This window comes from Mustelus asterias, chromosome 2, assembly GCF_964213995.1.
Source record: "Mustelus asterias chromosome 2, sMusAst1.hap1.1, whole genome shotgun sequence".
NCBI lineage: Eukaryota > Metazoa > Chordata > Chondrichthyes > Carcharhiniformes > Triakidae > Mustelus > Mustelus asterias.
This window is the reverse complement of record NC_135802.1, coordinates 121156921-121183736: the sequence shown is the minus strand read 5'-3', so window position 1 is coordinate 121183736 and position 26816 is coordinate 121156921. Positions and strand designations below refer to the sequence as shown.

Sequence of the window (26816 nt, the reverse complement as noted above, 5' to 3'; positions counted from 1 at the left end):
ACATGCTTTTATATATGCTTATATAAAAGCATATAAAATGTGCTTTTATATTTTGGTGGCTCTTAAACTAGGGTTCTGGGAACGTAAGGTAAGCAATCTATTTTCCTGTGTTTTCACATAGCCAGAGGTCTGCTTGTTTTACAGCACTCCTGTGACAGTTTTTGGAAGTCCATAGGCAAGTGAATGACATTGTGATGTCAGCAACTGCAGACCTCATGAAGTTACTTGGAAGCAGAGCATTGTTTTGCTGCAGTGTAGGCCGAGCAGGGTCAGAACTCGGGCGTACAGTGTAGGCCGAGCAGGGTCAAAACTCGAGCGTACAGTGTAGGCCGAGCAGGGTCAGAACTCGAGCGTACAGTGTAGGCCGAGCAGGGTCAAAACTCGAGCGTACAGTGTAGGCCGAGCAGGGTCAGAACTCGACAATACAGCATAGGCCGATCTGGGTCAGAACTGGAGCATACAGTATCGGCCAAGCAGGGTCAGAACTCGAACATGGTATAGGCCGATCAGGGTCAGGAGCTGACAGAACTTGAACATAGTGTTGGCTGATCAGGAACTGACAGAACTCGAACGTACAGTTTAGATTGATCAGGGTCAGGAACTGGCAAAACTCGAATATACAGTGTAGGCCGATCAGGGTCAGAACTCGAATATACAGTGTAGGCCGATCAGGGTCAGAACTCGAATATACAGTGTAGGCCGATCAGGGTCAGAACTCGAATATACAATGTAGGCCGATCAGGGTCAGAACTCGAATATACAGTGTAGGCCGAGCAGGGTCAGAACTCGAATATACAGTGTAGGCCGAGCAGGGTCAGAACTCGAATATACAGTGTAGGCCGATCAGGGTCAGGAACTGACAACTCGAACATAGTGTCAGCCTAGCAGAAATTGACAGAACTCGAACATACAGTATAGGCCAAGCAGGGTCAGAACTCGAACATACAGTGTAGGCTGAGCAGGGACAGGAACTGACAAAACTCGAACATACGGTGTCGGCCGAGCAGGAACTGACAGAACTCGAACATACGGTGTCGGCCGAGCAGGATCAGGAGCTGACAGAACTCGAACATAGTGTCAGCTGAGCAGGAATTGACAGAACTCGAACATTGTGTAGTCTGAGCAGGGTCAGGAGCTAGCAGAACTTGGAACAGACAGTGGGTGGAATTTTACTGAGTTTATGGATGGGCGTTTTGATCACCCCCGGCAGAAAAGTCATTGCGGTTCCAACCAAAGGTTGTCCTGTGGTAATGACATGAACGATTAGTGAATAAAATCCCTAAAAATGAAATTCTGTCTGCACAAATTTATTTTCTGCAGAATGAATTTTTAAAATCACTATGTTGTTAAGAATGCCACTGATGTTACCTGTAAGAGTGTCTCAAAACCCAGAAGAATAATTTGAAACATTTGTTCTGAGTGTCATAGAGTCATAGAGGTTTACAGCCTGGAAACAGGCCCTTCGGCCCAACTTGTCCATGCCGCCCAGTTTTTACCATTAAGCTCGTCCCAATTGCCCACACTTGGCCCATATCCCTCTATACCCATCTTACCCATGTAACTATCTGAATGCTTTTTTAAAAATTATACTCTCCTCTACTACTACTTTTGGCACCTTGTTCCAGACACTCACCACCCTCTGTGTGAAAAAATTGCCCCTCTGGACACTTTTGTATCTCTCTCCTCTCACCTTAAACCTCTAGTTTTAGACTCCCCTACCTTTGGGAAAAGATGTTGACTATCTTTATTTATTTGGTTGGTATAATGTGAGGAACCAGTCCAGTCATTATGTAAACAAATAATAGAGTATTTATTAAAGTAAAGGAAAAAAAACACATGACAAGAAAGAAATATACACTTTGACACTTAGCATATTAATAACTAAACAGATTGTTTTATCTGAAATTATCTCGTTCCCAAAATATAACCACGTTCCAGGAATTCACTGAGACACAACTTTTCCCAAACAACATCCAATTTAATAACACTAAGTCACCACACAATATAGCTTAGATGACCAAGTCTAGAAAAATGTGTTTTCCTGGTTCATCAAAGGTATGACACTGCGTCTCTTAGAGGAGAATATCTGCAATCTGCTATAAGATGGAACACACCAGCAGAACATTCTATTGTGTTGTCTGTGGCTGTGGGGGGGAGACGGAGGACGGTAGGGGGAAGAGAGGAAGGGGCGGGTAGACGACAAACAGTGATGGAATTCGTAATGTCTTGGATGGCATGTCCATCCAGACAATGGCTGTGAGCCAAATCTTTCTATAAGTGAAAGAAGCCCAGCGATTGAAGAAGACACAAATCCAATCTTCACATTTGAAAGAGAAATTACCTGAACTTTACAATGAAGAATGTACCTTATTGAGAGAGCCTAAATGTACAGTTTGGCGTTCAGTCTCTTGGAGAAATCATATTGGTGTGGATGGAGAACCAAGCATTACAGGAAATGTTTCCTCACCATTGCAGAAGACACAATCTAATTAAGAATTGGATCTGTACAATGTGAAATTGTGGTGCTTGTTAATGTTGGGCATTTTAAGATATGATAGCCATCTAAATTCAGCCAATAGCATCTTATTTATAATGTATAAAATCATAACCCAGTACAACAATTGTTACATGTAATATGCATTAGATCCTCAGCATTGTTTTGTGGTGATCTAAAAGGTTTTTATGGTCCATTTACAATTGTATTTCTGGTTAATGGAAAAGGCCCAGATATTTTCATACACCTGAGAGAAGACTCTGTCGCCATCCTAATGAGCCAAGCTAATTTGCTATTAGTCATTCTAATGTATGATGATTTTTTTGAAAAGTCAACCAAAGAGTGCATGATGCAGCCTGTAAAAGTCTTTCTTGTTACAATGCAACTTAAGATAAAGGATTCTCTTTGAATAAATGTGTTTTAATTAAGAAAAGAATGCATATTAATTGCAAGGCGAAGTACACAAATATTGAGGATAGGTGCTATTTCTCAATTCCCAAATATTACACAATCGTATCTCTGTTTCACTGCATTTTCAAATCTGAGGCAGATTTCCAAAAAGTAACAAAAACGCTGGCTGGGATTTTCCAGCCCCCCTGCAGTGGGTTTTGTGGAGGGTGGTCACCATTGGTTGGCGGGTTCTCTGCTTGCTAGTACGCCACCAATGTAAAAGGCCACAGATGTCAGCATTACCGGAAGATCCCACCGCCGGCCATTTACTGGATTCACTGCCGGAAAAGCTCCTGGCCACTGTGCAACCTAATGTTATGGTAAATGTTTCCTCATCACTGGCCTTGCAGAAGACATCAATAGTCCATAAATTGTGGTGGTATGTTACTGTTCGGCATTTTGTTAAACCACAGTCATCTGAATTTAATCTCATTTATGACATATAAAATCATAACTCAGTTATAATATATTGTTGAGCCTTTCACAATACATAGACTACTTCAGTCTCTCTGAATGCAGTAACCCCACACGTTTTCTTAGTAGTTGAGGCTAAAACGCTGTATGATTTCAAAAAGGAATTAGATACATCTCTTGGGGCTAAATGGATCAAGGGCTTATGGGGGGAAGGGAGGATCAGGATATTGAATTTGATGATCAGCCTTGATCAAAATGAATGGCGGAGCAGGTTCGAAGGGCCGAATGACCTAGTCCTGCTTCGAGTTACTCTGTTTCTATCTATGCTCCGGCTCTTGGCAGTATTTGGGTAAAATCCATATAAGGTGCTCAGTTTTTTTTTCGATTGTAATTCTGCTGATCTCTCTTTCTGCATGGAAGCAAAAACTTGTGGTCAAAACTTGACCTTACTGAGTCAAGACTTTATGCATAGTGGCACACCCTGAAACTGAGAGAGAATCTGCAAATTGTCACTTGCTGATGAGTTTTTTTTATTTCCTCAAACTGTTAAATTGCAAGAATCAAAAAAACCTTTATTTTGTTAAAATCCTATAATTCTTGACAAATATTACATTTTAGCATAGCAAAGATAATCTTTGCTCTATGACTGTAAAATGATATGAAATTACTGTCCACTTAAATCATATACTGTTCACACCCAGGAAGGTACTCTAATACATTCACTGAATTCTACAAAATGGCTTAAAATGGCTGATCATTTGCATACTGTAAAGTATAAAACTGAAATAGGAAATAAAAGGAAATAGAAAGAAATAGAAGCAGGAGCTGGCCATTTGGCCTCTCAAGCCTGCTCCAACATTAAATAAGATCATGGCTGATCTGATTGTGGCTTAGGTCTACGTTCATGTTTGTCCTCCATAACTCTTGACTCCCTTGTCGGTCAAAAATCTGTCTAACTCAGTCTTGAATATATTCAAAGATCCAGCCTCGACTGCTCTCTGTGGAAGAGCATCCCAAAGATAACCGACCCTCTGAAAGAAAAAGATTCTCCTCGTCTCAGTCTTAAATGAGAGATCGCTTATTTTAAACGATGTCCTCTAGTTCTAGCTTTCTTAAGGGGGAGAAACATCATCTCAAGATCTACTCTATAAACCACTTCCCCACCCTGAGAATCTTTTATATTTCAACAAAATCGCCTCTCATTCTTTTAAATTCCAATGAGTACAGGCCCAGTGTGCACAACCTTTCCTTCATCCCAATAAGTCTTCTCTGAACTACTTCCACAGGAGATATATCCCTCAAGTAAGGAGATCAAAACTGCACACAATACTATAGGTATGGTCTCACCAATGCTCTGAATAGTTTTAGCAAGACTTCTCTACTTGTATATATCTCCTTTGCAATAAAGGCCAGCATTCTGTTTGTCTTTTTCATGGACAAGTTAAGTCAAGGGCAGACAGAAAAGTGGAGGTGAGGCCAACGTCAGATCAGCCTTAATCTTAACAAATGGCAGAACAGGTTCAAGGGGCCGAATGGCCTATGCATTTCAGTTATGTCTTTGTGCCTTACATGTTGTACCCGATTCATGTGTGAGGGCACGTAGATCTCTCTGTACCACTCAGTTAAATAATATACTGCTTTTCTATTCTTCCTGCCAAAGTGGAGAACCTCCCGTTATCCCACAATATAGTCCATCTGCAAAACCTTTGCCCAATCATTTATCTAAATCCCTTTGTGAACCCTTTGCATCTTCTTCAAAGCTTGTTCCCTACCTATATTTGTATCGTCAGCAAATTTGAGTACAAGAACAAAGAACAAAAAAAAGTACAGCATAGGAACAGGCTCTTCAGCCCTCCAAACCTGCGCCGATCATGATGCCTGCCTGAACTAAAACCGTGTGCACTTATGGAAACCGTATCCTTCCATTCCCATCCTATTCATGTAATCGTCTAGTTGCCCCTTAAATGCTGCTGTCATACCTGTTCCCACCACCCCCCCAGACAGCGCGTTCCAGGCATTCACCACCCTCTGTAAAAAAAAACTTGCCTCACACACTCCTCTAAACTTTTCCCCATGCACCTTAAATCTATGTCCCCTAGTACGTGACTTTTCTACCCTCGGAAAGAGCATCTGACTATCCATTCTATCCATGTCACTCATAATCTTGTAGGCCTCTATCAGGTCACTCAACCTCCGTCGTTCCAGTGAGAACAAACCGAGTTTATCCAACCTCTCCTCATAGCTAATACCCTCCAGACCAGGCAACATCCTGGTAAACTCTTTTGTACCCCCTCCAAAGCATTCACATCCTTCTGGTAGTGTGGTGACCTGAATTGTATACAATATTCTAAACGAGGCCTAACTAAGGTGCAGCTTGACCTGCCATTTTTATACTCAATGTCCTAACTGATGAAGGCAAGCATGCCGTATGCAGAAGTTGGTTCCATCATCTAACTCATTTGTTAAGCTGTACAGAACCGTAGTTCTTCGCAGATATCAAACTTATTTTTCCATTTAATCATGTCAAAATATTATGAAATGAAGAAGTATCTGGGTTGGGATGTTAATTTGCAGGAACAGGTTGGGGTGAGAAGCACAGAAATTGACAATGCATGGGACCTACTCCAATCCACTGACTTCCATATTTCACTGTATTGCATTAGGCTTTGTGCAAACAACCCTGTCATAAAATCACAGATTTCCTACTGTGCAGAAGGAGGCCATTTAGCCCATTGTGTCTGCACTGACTTTCTGACACAGCATCCAGAATGTCCAGAACGATTATGGTGTGGTGTTTTCTGCATAACATTACATCTCAGTGAAGTTTGGGACTGCGGGAGGAGCAAGGCAGAGCCTCTTCAGGCAATTGCAGTGAAGAGGAGGTGAAGTGTGATGGAGCCAAGGCACCACCGGCAATCCACATTGCTGTCCAGGATGCTCCTATTGTTGCAAAGTTCAGTTAGGTTCTATCAGTACATCCCTGAAAAAGCCTCACTCTTTGCCCCAACAGAAAATAATCCTGCCCCTTTCACAGCTCGCCCACTACATGGCATCAATTCTTCCCGTACTGTGAAGTGAAAAGGACAACAACCAAAATGGCTGACATAGAATCAAATAATATTTGTGGCTCAAAAGTTAAATAGAAACTCAACATTATTTCATGCCCATTTTCAAACCTTTGTGCGATGACAAATCTTAAATGTTTCTCATCCCAGCACTTATTCATGGTGGAATCCCAGTGGCTTCAGCTGAGGTAGAGGGAAGCTGTTCTGACTGCTGAAATGCTTTTGGCCGAACTTGGAACCAGCGAGGGCCCTTCTAGAGAATACAGCACCTGTATCATTGAAACATTGGGTAGTGGCACAGCGTATGATATATGGGGAGGGGGAGGAGGAGAGTGCACGAGAAATGGAAATACTTTGAGCAAAATCCCCTCGGCTGTGTCCCCCTTTCACGCTCGTGGCTCACCTGCACTTGCCTGTTAGCGATGATTTGGGGAGTTGCTGTTAATCAGTGATGCAATGAATAGCTTTAACCAGGTTAGCATGAATCTTGTGGCAAAATTCATAGTGTGCAAACCATTGGTGATGGCGGCACGGTAGCACAGTGGTTAGCTCTGCTGCCTCACAGCTCCAGGGACCTGGGTTCGATTCCTGGCTTGGGTGACTGTCTGTGTGGAGTTTACACATTCTCCTCGTGTCTGCGTGGGTTTCCTCCGGGTGCTCCGGTTTCCTCCCTCAGTCCAAAGGTGTGCGGGTTAGGTTGATTGGCCGTGCTAAAATTTCCCCTTAGTGTCCTGAGATGTGTAGGTTAGAGGGATTAGTGGGTAAAATATATGGGGGTAGGGCCTGGGTGGGATTGTGGTCAGTGCAGACTCGATGGGCCGAATGGCTTCTTTCTGTACTGTAGGGTTTCTATGATACCATTGTTTGTTTGTTGCATTTGATTCTCCATGCGGGGCAGAGGCAGACGGGGCACTTTCCATGGACAAAGATATAATTGCAAAGTCCTGAAACATTATGCCATTTATGCTCGAGACCAATCGTTTTGCAGTCATGCACCGTATGGATGGAATGCCTGCCAGTATGTCGCATGTTCATTTCTGATACTCTACTTTATCAATGGCCTCTGATGTTCGATATTGAGATTGGTGCCTGCAACTTCTGTCACAGACTTCCCCACTCCTGTCCCTGACTCCACCAGCAACTCTTTCCGGCTAGTGAATGTGAAAATCCAACTATCTTCCTTACCAGTTCCACCAGAGAATCAGTATCTAAGCTGGTTAATGATCTGTCTGACATGATGGTTTAGTATCTTCCTGTACCATTTCCTGCTGGGTGATTGAGAACCATGTATGAGATTAAAGACATGGGCTATGACTTTCAGGATAAAAATGTTTTAAGTGCTCATTATTCATGTGACCATATTTCACTCACTACTGACTTTTTTTTCCTTTTATTCTTTCATGGGACGTGGGCATTGCTGACGGGACCAGTATTTGCTGTTCATTCCTAATTGCCCATGAATTGCATGGCTTGCTAAGTCATTTCAGAGGGCAGTTAAGAGTCAGCCACATTGTTAGGGGTTTGGAATCACATGTAGGCCAGACTGATGGCAGATTTCTTTCCATGAAGGACATCAGTGGACCAGAAAGGTTCTTATGACAATAAATAGCTTCATAGTCACTATTTCTGAGATTAGCTTTATATTCCAGATTTATTAATTAAATTTAAATTTCACCAGCTGCTCTGGGTGGGACCTGAACCCATGACCCCAGTCTTATTGTACCGATGAACCTTAGACCACTCTCAGGCACAGGGAGTCACAGCCCTCAGCAATGTCACAGTAGATTGTGCTTTAATTAGTTAAATGAAGAAGCCTTATTTTCAGACAACTAGTCACTGGGAAGTCTTGAAAATCACACTTTAGCAGTGATGGTTATGAATTTTTTGTATATACTTGCTGTAATGAAGATGTTGTCACCGAAGTTGTCTACTTCGAATTACTTGAAGGAGCTACTACTCAATTTACTTTTACTCTGATCTATTTTCTTCTTGAAAATTAAACCCCATCCTGAATTGTACCAGAATAAGAACATAAGAACTAGGAGCAGGAGTAGGCTATCTGACCCCTCGAGCCTGCTCTGCCATTCAATAAGATCATGGCTGATCTTTTCGTGGACTCAGCTCCACTTACCTGCCCGCTCACCATAACCCTTCATTCCTTACTGTTCAAAAATGTATCTATTCTTGCCTTAAAAACATTCAATGAATAGCCTCAACTGCTTCACTGGGCAGGGAATTCCACAGATTCACAACCCTTTGTATGAAGAAGTTCCTCCTCAACTCAGTCCTAAATCTGCTTCCCCTTATTTTGAGGCTATGCCCCCTAGTTCTAGTTTCACCTGCCAGTGGAAACAACTTCCCTGCTTCTACCTTATCTATTCCCTTCATAATCTAATATGTTTCTATAAGATCTCCCCTCATTCTTCTGAATTCCAATGAGTATAGCCCCAGTCTACTCAGTCTCTCCTCATAAGCCAACCCTCTCGACTCCGGAATCAATCTAGTGAATCTCCTCTGCACCCCCTTCAGTGCCAGTATACCCTTTCTCAAGTAAGGAGACCAAACCTGCACACAGTACTCCAGCACCTTATACAGCTGCAACATAACCTCGCTGTTTTTAAACTCCATCCCTCTAGCAATGAAGGACAAAATTCCATTTGCCTTCTTAATTACCTGCTGCACCTGCAAACCAACTCCTTGAGATTCCTGCACAAGGACACCCTGGTCCCTCTGCACAGCAGCATGCTGCAATTTTTTACCATTTTAAATAATAGTCCATTTTGCTGTTATTCCTACCAAAATTGATGACCTCACATTTACCAACATTGTACTCCATCTAGCAGACCCTTGCCCATTCACTTAGACTATCTATATCCCTTTGCAGACTTTCAGCCTCCTCTGCACATTTTGCTCTGCCACCCATCTTAGTGTCATCTGCGAATTTTGACACACTACACTTGGTCCCAAACTCCAAATCATCTATGTAAATCATAAACAATTGCGGTACCAACACTGATCCCTGAGGCACACCACTAGTCACTGATCGCCAGCCAGAAAAACACCCATTTACCCCCACTCTTTGCTTTCTGTTAGTTAATCAATCCTCTATCTATGTTAATACATTACCCGTAACAACGTGCACCTTTATCTTATGTAACAGTCTTTGGTGCGGTATCTTGCCAAATGCCTTCTGGAAATCCAGATACACCACACCCACAGGTTCACCATTGTCCACTGCACATGTAATGTTCTCAAAGAATTCCACCAAATTAGTCAAACATGACCTTCCTTTCATGAACCCATGCTGCGTCTTACCAATGGGACAATTTATATCCAGATGTCTCGCTATTTCTTCCTTGATGATAGATTCAAGCATTTTCCCTACTACAGAAGTTAAGCTAACCGGCCTATAGTTACCTGCCTTTTGTCTACCTGCTTTTTTAAACAGTGGTGTCACATTTGCTGTTTTCCAATCTGCGGGAACCCCAGCGTCCAGTGAATTTTGGTAAATTACCACTAGTGCATTTGCTAATTCTCCCGCCATCTCTTTTAGTACCCTAGGATGCATTCTGTCAGGACCAGGAGACGTGTCTACCTTTAGCCCCATTAACTTGCCCAGTACTACCTCTTTCATGATAGTTTCTAGGTTCTCACAAAAATTGTCATCAATTTTTGGCATGTTATTTGTGTCTTCCACTGTGAAGACCGACACAAAATAACTGTTCAATTCCTCAGCCATTTTCTCATTTCCAGTTATTACATCCCCCATCTCATCTCTAAAGGACCAATGTTTACTTTAGCCACTCTTTTTCGTTTTATATATTTGTAGAAACTTTTGCTATCTGTTTTTTATATTCTGAGCTAGTTTACTCTCATAATCCATCTTACTTTTCTTTATAGCCTTTTTCGTGGCTTTCTGCTGACCTTTAAAGATTCCCAATCCTCTAGGTTCCCACTAATCTTTGCCACTTTGTATGCATGTTCTTTCAATTTGATACCCTCCTTTATTTCCCTCGGTATCCATGGCTGATTATCTCTTTTTCTACAGTCCTTCCTTATCACTGGTATATACTTTTGCTGAGCACTGTGAAAGATCGTTTTGAAAGTCCTTCACTGTTCCTCAATTGTCCTACCATAAAGGTTTTGCTCCCAGTCTACCTTAGCCAACTCATCCCTTTGTAGTCTCCTTTATTTAAGCACAAGACACTGGTACTGAATGTTACCTTCTCACGCTCCATCTGTATTTTAAATTCAACCATACTGTGATCGCTTCTTCCAAGAGGATTCCTAACTGCAAGATCATTAATTATTCATTATCATTAATTATGTAGAGAGACAGACTTGGTCCCAAAATTCCAACAATGTTTCTTGTATTGATATGTCCAGGAGCAGCGCTCCGAAAGCTTATGGTATTTGCCACCAAATAAACCTGTTGGACTTTAACCTTGTGTTGTGAGACTTCTTACCAGGTATAAATCACCATTCATTCATTCATTCATTTATTGTTATTCAACCAAAATCTTGGAACTTCATTCCTAACAGCACTGTTGGCTGTACCCACCACAAAATGGACTGCAGCGACTCACCACCACCTTCTAGGACAGTTGGGGATGTGCAGCAAATGCTGGCCTTGCCAGTGATGCCAATATCCAAGGAAAAAAAAGATGGAACCTGCACAAAAGGGCAGCACACTCAGTAATGCAACACTCCCTGAGAACTGGATGGGACTGTTGGCCTGGACTTGTGTTCTGACTTCGAGTGCCAGTGTAAATGCTAGCAACTAAGTTAAACGTAGCTTGCTCAGTGTCTCGGTAAACCAATTATAAACTCAATTTTGAATACTATTAATCTCTTACTATTGTGTTTCCTGGAGTTAATATATTAAAATTTATTTTCTGACTAAACCGAATTTCAGACAGACCATTTTTGTAGTGCAAGATATTGGCAGGTGGTGGCGTTGCCATTGGCGTTGACAGGCGGTAGTGTTGGCGTTGACAGGAGGTGGCGTTGACATTGGAAAGTGGCAGATATTAAATCACATTTAGCTGCTTAGAATCGAAGAGTGGAATTGTGTTTCAATTATTTTCTATGGACAGTTATAATAATTTCTTAAGTGTTATGTTTAAAATGATTGAATTGTCAATAGCCTAACACAAATGGCACCATCAGAAAGTTGTGGAACCCTTAAGTTAGCCCCAAGATTGAATCGTTCAGCTTCTGTGAACCACCGAGTGAGAAGTTTTGTTACTTTTTTTAAACCTGAAAACACATTGGATTATAGTTTGCCACTTGTATTGGCATGATCGAATACTTCAGTGCCTCAGTGAAGAGGAGATAGGAAACCCCTTCAAAACAGATTGTTTGCACCACAAAGGTCATACTTTAATCTTCACAGATGATTTGACAGTTACTGGAAGGGAAAGCGAGGGCTTTGGGTTATGCAACTCAATTGTGTGAATTTGAAACATGTGGAGCAAATGTTTGGAGTAAGGCACAGTTATATGTATCTACTTCACTTTCGTCTCTTAATCGGTTAAAATGTAGCTTCAGGAACTGCACATCTTTCAACTCTGACATACACCTGCATCTGTTCTAAAATTGTATCATGAGAATGACTCTCTCCACCATCCTAAATTCCTATCAATCCATAGTGCAGTACTATTGGGTAAACCAGTTCCTTTTTTTGGAAATATTTTTTGTAAAAAAGTAATGAGGAAAAATCAGATTTGCTGGTGAAGACTTAACATCAGTTATTCATTAGAAGCAGTCAAATTTTATAATTTAAATTAGTTCTAGCAAAGCTGCTACTTTGCATTCTTCTTCTCATTCTCTGTGACTACCCGTCATCATTCGCTACTCCTGGAACATTTTGCTGAAGGTCCAATTGGGGACAAAAAATTATTTTGCAAGGGCTTTAAAATAGCACTTTGATTTGCCTATAATAATGACCACCTTTGTTGAAATGCCAAATTTGTCATTTTTTGAATGAGGGAACCTGTGTAGATAAAGCTGTTTCTGTGACAGAACAGCCACAGTGAATAACTATTGAAGGAAATGGGTTTGAATTAGGGCATCCACACATTCTCACGTGCAATTAATTTATACAATTGCTTCTGTGTTTTGTGCCACATCTTAAACGGATGTCACTTTTATGGACGTAGTGTCAAGTAATCAAAAGCCCAACACTTTTTTAACCACAACCATTTTTTATCAGAACAAGTAATTTTCTTACCAAATTGTCCATTTCAATGTGGTCACTAGGCTGTGGACACAATATTACCCAATATTATCCTTTTTCTATTTTATTTTCTATTTTTGTTTTATTTGTTCAGATATACTGGCTGTTAGCTTAATCTGCAACTTCATACTTAGTTAATTGCTGAATTACACCAAAGAACAAAGAACAGTACAGCACAGGAAACAGGCCCTTCGGCCCTCCAAGCCTGTGCCGCTCCTTGGTCCAACTAGACCAATCATTTGTATCCCTCCATTCCCAGGCTGCTCATGTGACTATCCAGGTAAGTCTTAAACGATGTCAGCGTGCCTGCCTCCACCACCCTACTTGGCAGCGCATTCCAGGCCCCCATCCCCCTCTGTGTAAAAAACGTCCCTCTGATGTCTGAGTTATACTTCGCCCCTCTCAGCTTGAGCCCGTGACCCCTCGTGATCGTCACCTCCGACCTGGGAAAAAGCTTCCCACTGTTCACCCTATCTATACCCTTCATAATCTTGTACACCTCTATTAGATCTCCCCTCATTCTCCGTCTTTCCAAGGAGAACAACCCCAGTCTACCCAATCTCTCCTCATAGCTAAGACCCTCCATACCAGGCAACATCCTGGTAAACCTTCTCTGCGCTCTCTCTAACGCCTCCACGTCCTTCTGGTAGTGCGGCGACCAGAACTGGACGCAGTACTCCAAATGTGGCCTAACCAGCGTTCTATACAGCTGCATCATCAGACTCCAGCTTTTATACTCTATACCCCGTCCTATAAAGGCAAGCATACCATATGCCTTCTTCACCACCTTCTCCACCTGTGTTGCCACCTTCAAGGATTTGTGGACTTGCACACCTAGGTCCCTCTGTGTTTCTATACTCCTGATGACTCTGCCATTTATTGTATAACTCCTCCCTACATATTTCTTCCAAAATGCATCACTTCGCATTTATCCGGATTAAACTCCATCTGCCACCTCTCCGCCCAATTTTCCAGCCTATCTATATCCTGCTGTATTGCCCGACACTGCCCTTCGCTATCCGTAATTCCAGCCATCTTCGTGTCATCCGCAAACTTGCTGATTACACCGGTTACACCTTCTTCCAAATCATTTATATATATCACAAATAGCAGAGGTCCCAGTACAGAGCCCTGCGGAACACCACTGGTCACAGACCTCCAGCCGGAAAAAGACCCTTCGACCACTACCCTCTGTCTCCTATGGCCAAGCCAGTTCTCCACCCAGCTTTATATTACTTCACTGCTTTACAACAGTTTGATAAGGCACAGTCTACTGTTGAGGGCAGTATAGCCTCTGTCTTCCCAAGGAGTCTCGATCTAGACGCGTGCAATTCTTGGTACAGCATCCTCTAGAAAACACTTTTTGCCAGAAATTGTGGATATTGAAATCTGAAAGAAAAACCAACTGCTGGAAACTTTAGTTGATTAAGCATCTTTGGAATGAGCAGATTAATTAATATCTTTTGGTGTGAGCCTTTTGAAGGGTTCACATCTGAAAGGTTAACTCATCTGCATATTCTCTCCACAGGTACCAAAATTGACATTTTGTTGCCATTATGAATGAATTGCTGTATAGAAACATAGAAAAACTACAGCACAAACAGGCCCTTCGGCCCACAAGTTGTGCCGAACACATCCCTACCTTCTAGACCTACCTATAACCCTCCATCCTATTACGCTCCATGTACTCATCCAGGAGTCTCTTATAAGACCCTATTGAGTTCGCCTCCACCACCACTGACGGCAGCCGATTCCACTCGCCCACCACCCTCTGAGTGAAAAACTTACCCCTAACATCTCCCCTGTACCTACCCCCCAGCACCCTAAACCTGTGTCCTCTCGTAGCAGACATTTCCACCCTGGGATAAAGCCTCTGAGAGTACACCCGATCTATGCCTCTCAACATCTTATACACCTCTATTAGGTCTCCTCTCATCCTTCGTCTCTCCAAGGAGAAAAGACCGAGCTCCCTCAGCCTATCCTCATAAGGCATGCCACTCAATCCAGGCAACATCCTTGTAAATCTCCTCTACACCCTTTCAATCTTTTCCACATCCTTCCTATAGTGAGGCGACCAGAACTGAGCACAGTACTCCAAGTGGGGTCTGACGAGGGTCTTATATAGCTGCATCATTATCCCCGGGCTTCTAAATTCAATCCCTCGATTGATAAAGGCCAGCATACCATACACCTTCTTAACCACCACCTCCACCTGCGGGGCCGATTTCAGAGTCCTATGGACCCGGACCCCAAGGTCCTTCTGATCCTCTATGTATGTTTACAGCATTTCTGTTTTTCTGTTAACACTTATTCAATGAAACATACACACTTCACATAACGTAACTCAATGGGAAAAGTTTAATATCTGTTTTCAATCTAATCATGAGCAAGATGGCTTGGCATTTGAACTTTGTTGCTTTTGATTTTATTTGATTGTGTCTATTAATTTAGTATAACAATGATGTAAAGAGGGTTCTGCAGGAGATGGATTTAAAATTGGAAGAAATGCAGTTGTGCAGATGTGTATATTTGAGCATTATTTGCTGGGATAGAACCCCTCCAAACATCTGTTCTACCTAGCAGCTCAGGTTTTTGTTTTTGCTCGAGTAGCTGGACTCTGTGCTTTGAAGGACCATTGGCTAATGTCACTCCACATCTAACGTCAATGAACCATGCTTGTGTGGTGCAGATTATACCCATTGGCATGTCAAAATTGCATTGAGGTCCCGATAGCCAGTGCAGGATTTGTATAAATAGGCTTCTGCCTGAAGCTGGCAGGCAGCTGGGCTGAAATAAAAATAACATACTGGAAAATCGGGCATCCTCTGCAGTGAATGGAAGTAGAATTAATGATTTTGGCGAGAGGTCATTAACCCAAACCATGAACAGCCTGAATGGAAATCACATCAAAGAGAAGAGCAGGACTTCAAGGTGAACCCGACGGAAGGTTATTTAACCTGAAATGTAAAACCCCCTGCGTTCCTCTCTACACAAGTACTCCCTAACCTGCTGAGTGTTTCCAGCGTTTACTTTTATTTGAGATTTGCAGTATTTTGTTTTATTCCTGGCCTCCTGGAGCCAGCACGTGGATTAACTAATGAACATGGCAGCAAGCATAGTGTGAGAGCAAACAGCTGGTCAAATCAGACTGCTCAGGTTTTTGCAGCCTTGTTTCTGCCCGAAAGAAATGAAAATCTCATGCGAATGTAATTATTATCCTGTACCATTTGCTATCTAAATGAACTGTTTTCCTTTTACATTGATTAAAGGCACAACACAAATATTTGCTCAAAACACTCTAATTTTTTCCAGTTTTGATGGAAAGTCACAGGCCTGAAACATTGGGTAGGATTTTTTTCTTTGGGGGTCAGGTCCCTGATATTCAGGTCCAGACCTCACACTGGGTCAGGAGAGGTAACTGGATTTTGCAGGATTGACTAGTTAATGGCTAGAGAATGTGCTTGTTATCCAGTTAAGGATGTCATTTAGGTTCTCATGCTAGAGGAGTAACAGGAAGTTTAAGCCTCCTTCCTGACATGCCCTCTATTTAAAATTAAAAATGGTCAGAGCTGGCGGGCACCATTGTGGAGCGTGAGCCTCCATGGTAACATTGGGACGTCTTATTTAGGCAGCTGTGTTGCTCCCAAGAATTCTACTTTGCTTTAAACAATGACCTTTAATTGGCCTTTTAATTGCATTAGCAAGCTACCAACTATTTATGAGCAGGCAGTCATTCCTTGCACAGTCTGACTTCCAGAAAAATGCTGGAACTTGTGACAAAGATGCCATTTATTAGAATCATAATCTGTAGCCCATCTACCCTCGAATCTATCACCCTTCGCTTACCAAGATTCTATTCACCTCTGCCTTAAAAATATTGAAAGATTCTCTGAGTTTTAAAGACCTTCAATCTTCTGGGAGAAAACGTTTGGCCTCATCTCTGTTTTAAATATGTGATGATGTGGAGATGCCGGTGTTGGACTGGGGTAAACACAGTAAGAAGTCTCTCAACACCAGGTTAAAGTCCAACAGGTTTATTTGGTAGCAAAAGCCACTGGCTTTCGAAGCGCTGCTCCTTCATCAGGTGAGTGGGATTTCAGTTGACAAACAGGGCATATAAAGACACAAACTCAATTTACAAAATATTGGTTGGAATGCGAGTCTTCACAGGTAATCAAGACTTGATTACCTTATCCTATCATCGTAACCCCACACATTACCATGGCCAATTCACCTAACCTGCACATCTTTGGACACTAAGGGGCAATTTAGCATGGCCAATCCATGTAACTAACATTCAGGACCTGGCAAATACCATCCATTTTTGACTTTTGGAGACTGAGAATGAAATGTTACTGTCCGGCCTTCCATGGGAATTGAAGCAGGCGGGACATGGATAACGCAAAGGTCCATTGACCCTGAGCCAGATTTTCCAGCCTGGGGCAAGTGCGGCCAGAAAATCCCACCCTGTATTTAGATACTTGTATTTTTAAGCACAGCTCCTGTAAATTTTGTAGTTCTTAAAAGTCCATTTTACATCTGCCTTTTATTGTTTTTATGCAATTTCCAAAAGATCAAATGCCTTTGGTGATAAAGTAAAACTTCAGAGGCAGCAGACAGACAAATGATAATGTACTGTTGGGACACTGGTTAGAATTTTTGTGGAATCATGGAGATTCTGTAGACCTTTTTAAAAAAAAAAGGCAGAAGGGCCCAGACCTGGAAGTCTCATGCCCATTACTGACCAGACCTATTTTATTGGTAGGGGAAAAGTAGCAGAGCAGAATTTGTACAGAACAAAGAAACTTACAACCCTTCGGCCCTCCAAGCCTGCACCGATCATGCTGCCCGACTGAACTAAAACCTCCACCCTTCCGGGGACTATATCCCACTATTCTCATCCTATTCATGTATTTGTCAAGATGCCCCTTCGAAGTTACTATCGTATTTGCTTCCACTACCTCCCATGGCAGCAATTTCCAGGCACCCACCATCCTGTGTAAAAAAAAACTTGCTTCGTACATCTCCTTTAAACCTTGCCCCGCGCACCTTAACCCTATGCCCCTGCTAATTGACTCTTTACCCTGGGAAAAAGCTTCTGACTATCCACTCTGTCCATGCCTCTCATAATCTTGTAGACTTCTATCAGGTCGTCCCTCAACCTCCGTCGTTCCAGTGAGAACAAACCAAGTTTCTCCAACCTCTCTTCATAGCTAATGCCCTCCGTACCAGGCAACATCCTGGTAAATCTTTTCTGTACTCTCTGCAAAGCTTCTACATCCTTCTGGTAGTGTGGCAACCAGAATTGAACACGATATTCTAAGTGAGGCCTAACTAAGGTTCTATAAAGCTGCAACATGACTTCCCAATTTTTAAACTCGATGCCCTGGCTGTTGAAGGCAAGCATGGTGTTTGCCTTCTTGACTACCTTCTCCACCTGCATTGCCAGTGACCTGTATACCCAGATCCCTCTGCCTATCAATATTCTTAAGGGATCCGCCATTTATTTCTCATCTGTATTAGACCTTCCAAAATGCATTATCTCACATTTGCCTAGGTTAAACTCCATCTCCATCTCTCCGCCCAAGTCTCCAACCAATCTATATCCTGCTGTATCTTCCAAAGGTCCTCATTGCTGTCCGCAATTTCACCCACCTGTGTCGTCTGCAAACTTACTAATCAAACCAATTACATAGCTTTAAATTGAGGGGTGAGAGATATAGGACAGATGTTAGAGGTAGGTTCTTCACTCAGAGAGTAGTAAGGGCGTGGAATGCCCTGCCTGCAGCAGTAGTGGACTCGTCAACATTAAGAGCATGTCAAATGGTTATTGGATAAACATATGGATGATATTGGAATAGTGTAGATTAGAGGGGTTTTAGATTGGTTCCACTGGTTGGCGCAACATCGAGGGCCGAAGGGCCTGTACTGCGCTGTAATGTTCTATGTTCTATTTTCTTCCAAATCATTTATATATATATATATTACAAACAGAAAAGGTTCCAGCACTGATCCCTGAGGAACACCACTTGTCACAGCCCTCCATTCAGAAACACACCTTTCCACTGCTACCCTCTGTCTTCTATGACCGAGCCAGTTCTGTATCCATCTTGCCAGCTCACCTCTGATCCCATGCAACTTCCCGTTCTGTACCAATCTGCCATGTGAGACCTTGTCTAAGGCCTTATTGAAGTCCATGGAGACAACGTCTGTGCCCTACCTTCATCAATCATCTTCATCACTTCCTCCTTAACGTCCAACAGATGTGAAACCCAAACTCAGCAAAGCTATTTGAACTCGGTGCTCAAATTGTCACTGGAACAAGGGCCTTAACACACAGTTTGGAAGTCATAGATTTATGGACAAGATGTAAGTGCTTATTAAATGCAGTTAAGGTTTATAGAACTGTCTGATTGTGAAAGTATTTAAGTCACCAACCCTTTAAAAAAAGATTAAAAACCAGCCCATCTTTGTCAGTGGGGTTTGAACAAAATATGATCTAGCAGTTACAATAGCTGTTTGTTGACATTATCCCAAAGACTATCATTATATCATCATTAATGCTTGGCTACTTTCAACAACCTAAAATTATTCCAAAGGGGATGTTAGCTGTCTTTGATGTCGGGTTATGAATGCAAGTCTCCTTGTTTTGATATAGGGTTATGCACTTGAAGGTATTTTAAAGTTTTGAATAAACTTTCATGAAATGCAGTATTTTTTTCATACAGTAAAAATAGATAGTTGGATCTTTATTTCATCTCAGAATGGTCCTTCGGTCTGTACATGGTGAATACTGGGTGAGTTGGAAGTAAAGGCAAGCAGTGGTGGCTGGAGGGCATTGTTTTTTGCATGAATTCATATTAAATTAGCATTGAAGGTATGAGGGCCTGTGAGAGTGGAAGGGGAGCATGGATTGGGCATAATGAATGGGTTGGGATAATGGAGGGTAAGGGATAGAGGGCCAAATGTTGAACAAAACAACTGGGATGAAGCCTCCGAGAACCGACGTGTGCCTTTTAAACATCCCACCTCAGCACTCAGCAGGCCCTGTGCTGCTTCTGACCTGCACTTGGGAATGGCAAACCCAACTCCATCGCACAATCCCATTCCCAGGCTGAAAATCAAGCCAATCAAGGCACTTTTCCTGAGACTTGTGCCCTGAGCCGGTTAATTCCCCGCTCAAGCAACCACCACCAGTGAAAATCCAACCCATAATTCCTACCTTACCGTTGGTATAAATTCAAGACTATATAAAATCATTATATCAAGAACCACGGCTACTTGTTACTTTTGGGTAGTTTTATTCTGTTTCCTGTGATTCCATTTTGTTAGATTGACTGATATAAATGTAAAAGAGGAGACAGGGCTGTTTACCACAATTCTCAGCACAGCCAACAGCAACTGAAACTAAAATTCTGCTTCTCGATAGAACTTGCAAAGAGTTCAATTGCATGTTTACAAAAACCTGTATCCATTGGCGTTTAGAAGAATGAGAGGTGATCTTATTGAAACATGTATTGAAGATCCTGAGGGGATTTGACAGAATAGAATCCTACAGTGCAGAAGGAGGCCACTTGGCCCATTGAGTCTGCACCAACCACAATCCCACCCAGGCTCTATCCCCATAACCCCATGCGTTAACCCTAGCTAGTTCCCCGACAATAAGAGACAATTTAGCGTGGCCAATTCACCTAACCCGCACATCTTTGAAGTGTGTGAGGAAACCGGAGCACCCGGAGGAAACCCATACAGACATGGAGGGAACGTGCAAACTCCACACAGACAGTGACCCAAGCCGGGAATCAAACCTGGGTCCCTGGCACTGTATGGCAGCAGTGCTAACCACTATGCCACCATGCCACCCGATAAAAGACATTAGTGAACCAGATGAGTTTTTCTGACAGTCAACAATGATTTCATGGTCATCAGTAGATTCTTAATTCCAGATATTTTTTATTGAATTCAAATTCCACCATCTGCCGTGGCGGGAATTGAACCCAGGTCCCCAGAACATTAGCTGAGTTTCTGGATTGATGGTCTCATGATAATACCACGAGGCCACCGCCTCCCCTTAGAATACAGTTTATTCATTAGTCACAAGTAAGGCTTACATTAACACTGCAATGAAGTTACTGCAAAATTCCCCGAGTCACCACAGTTGGGCGCCACTTCAGATCAATGCACCTAACCAGCACACCAGGATGGATGCTGAATGGATGTTTCCCCTTGTGGGAGAGGCTGGAGCTACAGGAAACGGCTAAAATATATGGGTTCTCCCATTTAAGACAGAAATTAGACATTTTTTCTGAGGTTTATGAACATATGGAACTCTCTTTCCCAAAGTGTGGTAGCAGCAGGGTCATTGAATGTTATAAAAGCAGATAGGAAGATTCTTGACTAACAAGAGATTCAAGGTTATCTGAGGTAAGTGGAACCTGGAGTTGAGGCCACAATTAGATCAGCCATGATCTTCATTATGAATGGCGTACTCCTGCTCCTAATTCATATGTTGGTATGTACTTTTTAAAATGTAATCACTATTGTAATAGGAAACACAGCAAGTACTTTTCACTCAGCAAACTCCAAATGGTAATATGATAATGTTTTTAGTGACATTGAGGGATAAGCCAGACATTAGGAATAAATCCCTTGCTCTTCTTTGAAACAGTGCCATGAGATCTTTTACATCCATCTAGGCAGTTGTTTAAAGTCTCATTGAAAAGACGGCACCTCCAACAGTGCGGCGCTCGCTCAATACTGCACTAGAGCTTCAGTCTTGATTTTTGGGTTCAGGTTCAGGAGTGGGACTTGAACCCAGAACCTTATGATGCTGAGGCAGGTGTGCTACCAGGTAAGTTATGGCTGACACATCATGTTAGTACAATATGAGCAAGTTTGCAGCTACTGTATCATTGCTATTGTGGAAGACTGTACTTCTTGTGAAATATGTACATCTTGTACGGTTGTTTTGAGCTGAAGTTACAATAGCTCATGACTTAGTTTGAGTTGTGTGCAATTTATTAAGTTGAATCATTGTACTTTGACAATATTGTTTATTCTGGATCCTGCAATGGACCCTCTCATAGTTAGGTTTGGAGTTTTATTTTGTCTTCTCTCATGAATTGGAACATGTAAATTCTAAACTGCAGGCTGTTGAATGAACATAAATTTTGTAATCCTCTGTAATCCCATATTTATTGCTAATATTTTAAGTAACATAGTTTTCATACCAGTAATCTTTGTGAACCATTTCTAAGGTGAGTGGTAGAAGTATTTGAGGGGTATTAAGAAAAACATTTTCATCCAGAAGGTGGTTGGTGCCTGGAATTCACTGCTCAGTTTGTTGGTTGAGGCAAAAGCCCTCAACTCACCTAAAAAGTACTCGAATCTGCATCTGAAGTGCTGTAGCCTGCATGGCTAAAGACTGGATGCTGGAAGGTTGGATTTCAGTGGGAGGCTAGTTGTTTTTCAGCTGATGCAGGAATGATGGATTGAATGGCCTCTTTCTGTGCTGTAACTTTTCTATGGTTCTATTTATAATGGCTCAGATAAACAGCTTAAAGGAATAACTGTTTATTGGCATGTTAGCTGTTTAAAAACCTAAGTGTTACTAAATGCTAGTTCTGTGTTCACCTCCATTCTTTACATAATGAGATGCAACGTCATGCATCAAAGGTAAGGGTAGCTTCACTAGTGGCAAATGAACAAGACACTGCATAATTTGCGGGCTCATGTGAAAACACAGGAATGAAGGGAGCAGACACTTTTCAGTAACTGAAGTATAATAGCAGTGTGCTTTCGCTACATCAAACTGCAAGTTTCTGACCTTGGAAATTTTCCTCAGTCTAATCCCCATGATATTCAAAATTCCACAATGTCTCAAGGAAAAGGAAAATCTGAGGGATTGTGCCATACTATTGGCAATTTCTCTCTCCCCTGAGGTTTCTCTGATGGTTATGAAATGAATCAATTGGGTGGGGCAGGTTATCTTGACAGCCCCGGAAAACAATTGCACCTGAACTAGCTAACTTGGTCCAAAATTATTTGTTGAGTTAATACTTCAAAGAATTGTATTATTGAACAGTAAAATGACTTGCATTTGCCTAGAGCTTTTCACGACATCTGAAGTATCAAAGTACTTTGGTTGTGAAGTATTTTTGATCTGTAATCATTTGTTATGTAAGGACAATTTGAACTTTCGAGCAGCTTGAAACTTTTTTCTAGTCTTTCTGTCCTATTGATAATCTTGTGATTGGGAGGTTAACTGCCTCCATGCTCTGTTCATTTATATACTTATTCCTTGGACTGTGACTGGAACAACTACAACAGGATAGTGCCTTCCAATGGCCTCCACTATTCTCCCATGCCACTAAGTACACATCCTGGGTGCCCACCTGCCTCCAAAGGCAATAAGAAGTGGCAGATTTTCCCACTGCCAATCTTCACCCCTCCTAGTGCTGTAAAAGGAGTTTTCAAGACAGATCAAATGTTTTTTGTTTGGTAAGGATATTTAGGAGTCTGGAGCAAAGGTATGAGGTTCAGATCATCATTGTACATCAGAACAACCTGAGACTGAATGACTTATCCTTGCTCTTGTGTTTCTATAAGTACTAAAAATAAATTTGGTCCACTCTGTGGAGGGTCCAGACACAAACCTACTTCTGAGACCGATGCAGGTCTTGGCATATCGGCTACCAAACAACTAACACGCTACTGAGACCTGGAGAACAGGAATCTCCTTAGAGACTAGATGAGGCTTTGCCCTCTCTGAAATCATAGGCCTTATAAGAGTCTGGTGGATGCTTTGCCATCACAAAATCTACTGAATCTGCAAATGCAATTTCAACTCTCAAAGCATTGTTACAGATGATGAGAGGGTGGTGCTGTTTTAAACGCATTAAAATGTATATTAAACAAGTAATGCATTGCATGTGAGATTTCATTTCATTTTTCAGTTTTCATTTTAAAAAGATGACAAAGGAAGGTTAACTTATTTCAGCATCGAAAATTGAATGCATTTATGTATCAGCTGTGTTCACATATTTGATTTGATTACATGTTAATTTTGTTTCTCTTTTTTTTAAACAGGTGTACACTTACAAACGAAATGCCTTAACCAGGGAAAAAGTGGTGGCCATGCATCCGAGTAGTATTGAGGGCGTTGAGGATATGGCAACCTTGGCAGATTTGCACGAAGGGGCAATCATGTATAATCTACACATGCGATATAAACAGGACAATATCTACGTAAGTTCAAAACAGCAGAGTGGTATTGAAATGCAATGGCTGCTCTACAGCAATGCTAAACATTTCTTGTCTAAGTCAATCGCTAAATGTGTATGATGGTTACGAAATGAATCAACTGGGTGGGACAGGTTATCTTGGCAGCTCCTGGAAAACAATTGCACTTGAACTAGCTAGCTTGTTCCAAAATTGTTTGTTCAGTTAATACTTCAAAGAATTGTACTATGAAACAGTAAAATGATTTGCATTTGCCAAGAGCTTTTCACAACCTCTGAAGTATCAAAGTTCTTTGGTTGTGACCTGTGATCACTTGTGTCATGTAAGGAGAAGTGACAGCAATATAAAAAAGAGCGGATAATCAGTTTTTAGTGGTGTTGATTCTGGATAAATATTGGCCAGGGCACCAGACATTTCATAGAAACATAGAATTATACAGTACAGAAGAAGCCCTTTGGCCCATCGAGTTTGCACCAACATATTAGAAACACCTGAACTCCTGCCTAACTCCATCTGCCAACACTTGGCCCATAGCCCTGAAGGTTATGATGTACCAGGTGCTCATCCAGATACTTTTTAAAGGATGTGAGGCAACCCGCCTCCATCACCTTCCCAGGCAGCGTATTCCAGACTGTCACCACCCGCTGGGTAAAAAAAGTCTTCTCTCACATCCCCCCCATACCTCCTGCCCCTCACCTTGAACCTATGTCCCCTCGTGACTGACCCTTCAACTAAGGGGAACAGCTACTCCTTATCCACTCTGTCCATAGAGTCATAGAGGTTTACAGCATGGAAACCGGCCCTTCAGCCCAACTTGTCCATGCCGCCCTTTTTTAAAACCCCTAAGCTAAACCCAATTGCCTACATTTGGCCCAAATCCCTCTATACCCATCATACCCATGTAACTATCCAAATGCTTTTTAAAAGACAAAATTGTACCCGCCTCTACTACTACCTCTGGCAGCTTGTTCCAGACACTCACCACCCTCTGTGAAAAAATTGCCCCTCTGATACTTTTGTATCTCTCCCCTGTCACCGTAAACCTATGTCCTCTGGTTTTAGACTCTCCTACCTTTGGGAAAAGATATTGACTATCTAGCTGATCTGTGCCCCTCCTTATTTTATAGACCTCTATAAGATCACCCCAAAGCCTTTTACGCTCCAGAGAAAAAAGTCCCAGTCTATCCCAGCCTCTCCTTATAACTCAATCCATCAAGTCCCGGTAGCATCCTAGTAAATCTTTTCTGCACTCTTTCTAGTTTAATAATATCCTTTCTATAATAGGGTGACCAGAATTGCACACAGTATTCCAAGTGTGGCCTTACCAATGTCTTGTACAACTTCAACAAGACATTCCAACTCCTGTATTCAATGTTCTGACCGATGAAACCAAGCATGCCGAATGCCTTCTTCACCACACTGTCCACCTGTGACTCCACCTTCAAGGAGCTATGAACATGTACCCCTAGATCTCTTGTCTATGTCTCTCATAATCTTGTACACCTTAATCAGGTCACCCCTCAGTCTTCTCTGCTACAACAAAAACAACCCAAGCCTGTCCAAAACTTAAATATTCCATAATACCTTGCTGGTCTTCAAAAACTACAGAATCTTTTACATCCACCTGAAAGAGCAGTTTAACATCACACTTGAAAGGCAAACAGCTCTAGTTGTGCAGTACATCCTCACAACTGCCTAGACTGCTACCCTAAATCTATAATTTCTGAATTGAGATGAGAATGTCAGCAACTGAACGCCATCTCACAAAGGGGCCATAGTGGCATAATTTTGCATTGTCATGTCATAGATTATCAAATATCAAGTTTATCAAATACTACTACATTTCTCTAAAGTGAAAGATCTTTGCAAGATTAAGATTACAGGACATCTTTCTTTGAATCATTCTATTTAATCTTCATTGAAGATCAGTTGCAAACTGGGCAAACTGGATTGTGTTCATTGAACAACTCGCTGCAAAGCAAAATATTACATTTTCTCCTTGTGCAAGGCTTGTTTAGGCCTTATTTTGAGTACTGTGTCCATTTTTGGTCCCCTCATATCAACATTGAAATTCTGAAAAAGCTTTCAATTCCCCTCTAGACCTCTTATCCAAAATCTATTCTCACTGGTTATGGACCCTTCAAGTAAGGAGAATAAGCTGTGCTGCTCACTCTATATTGACCCATTATAATTTTATTCACTTCCATTAATTCTCCCCTCAGCCCCCTCTGTTCCAAAGAAAGCAACCCTAGCCAATCCAATCTATCCTCATAAATGAAGTTTGCAGGGCTCAGGTGATATCTTCTTACCCTCCCTGCTCGCAGTACTCTAGCTGGGGCCTAACCAGTGTTTTTATACAGTTCCAGCATGACCTCTCTGTTCTTGTATTTTCTGCCTTGGCTAATAAGGCAAGTATCCCATGTGCCTCTTGACCACCTTCAGGGATCTTTGGACATGCACCCAAGGTCCCTCTGTTCCTCTCCGCTTATTACACTCCTCCTACCATTTATTCTGTATTCCCTTGGCTTGTTAGAGCCCCTAAATACATTACCTCACACTCCCCACTGTTGCCCATTGCCCCTGTTCAGCCCACTATTGATATCTTCCTGCAGTCAACCATTTTAAAAAATTATCAAACATACAGCTGATATTTGCATAATCTGAAAACTTCATAGAAATCATAGAAACCCTACAGTGCAGAAGGAGGCCATTCGGCCCATCGAGTCTGCACCGACCACGATCCCACCCAGGCCCTACCCCCACATATTTTACCCACTAATCCCTCATCTCAGGACTCTAAGGGGCAATTACCCACTAATCCCACATCTCAGGACTCCTAAGGGGCAATTTTTTTTTTTAACCTGGCCAATCAACCTAACCCGCACATCTTTGGACTGTGGGAGGAAACCGGAGC

General features: G+C 42.0%; 1 protein-coding gene across 1 annotated transcript in view; it reads left to right on the top strand.

Annotated features, from left to right (window-relative positions):
* The window catches only part of myo10 (myosin X), a 443782-nt gene that overhangs the window by 149915 nt on the left and 267051 nt on the right, over positions 1-26816 (top strand). The window contains exon 3 of the mRNA XM_078240784.1: positions 23750-23908. Within this exon, the coding sequence (XP_078096910.1) occupies positions 23750-23908 (159 nt within the window). The remainder of the gene's footprint in view (positions 1-23749; positions 23909-26816) is intronic.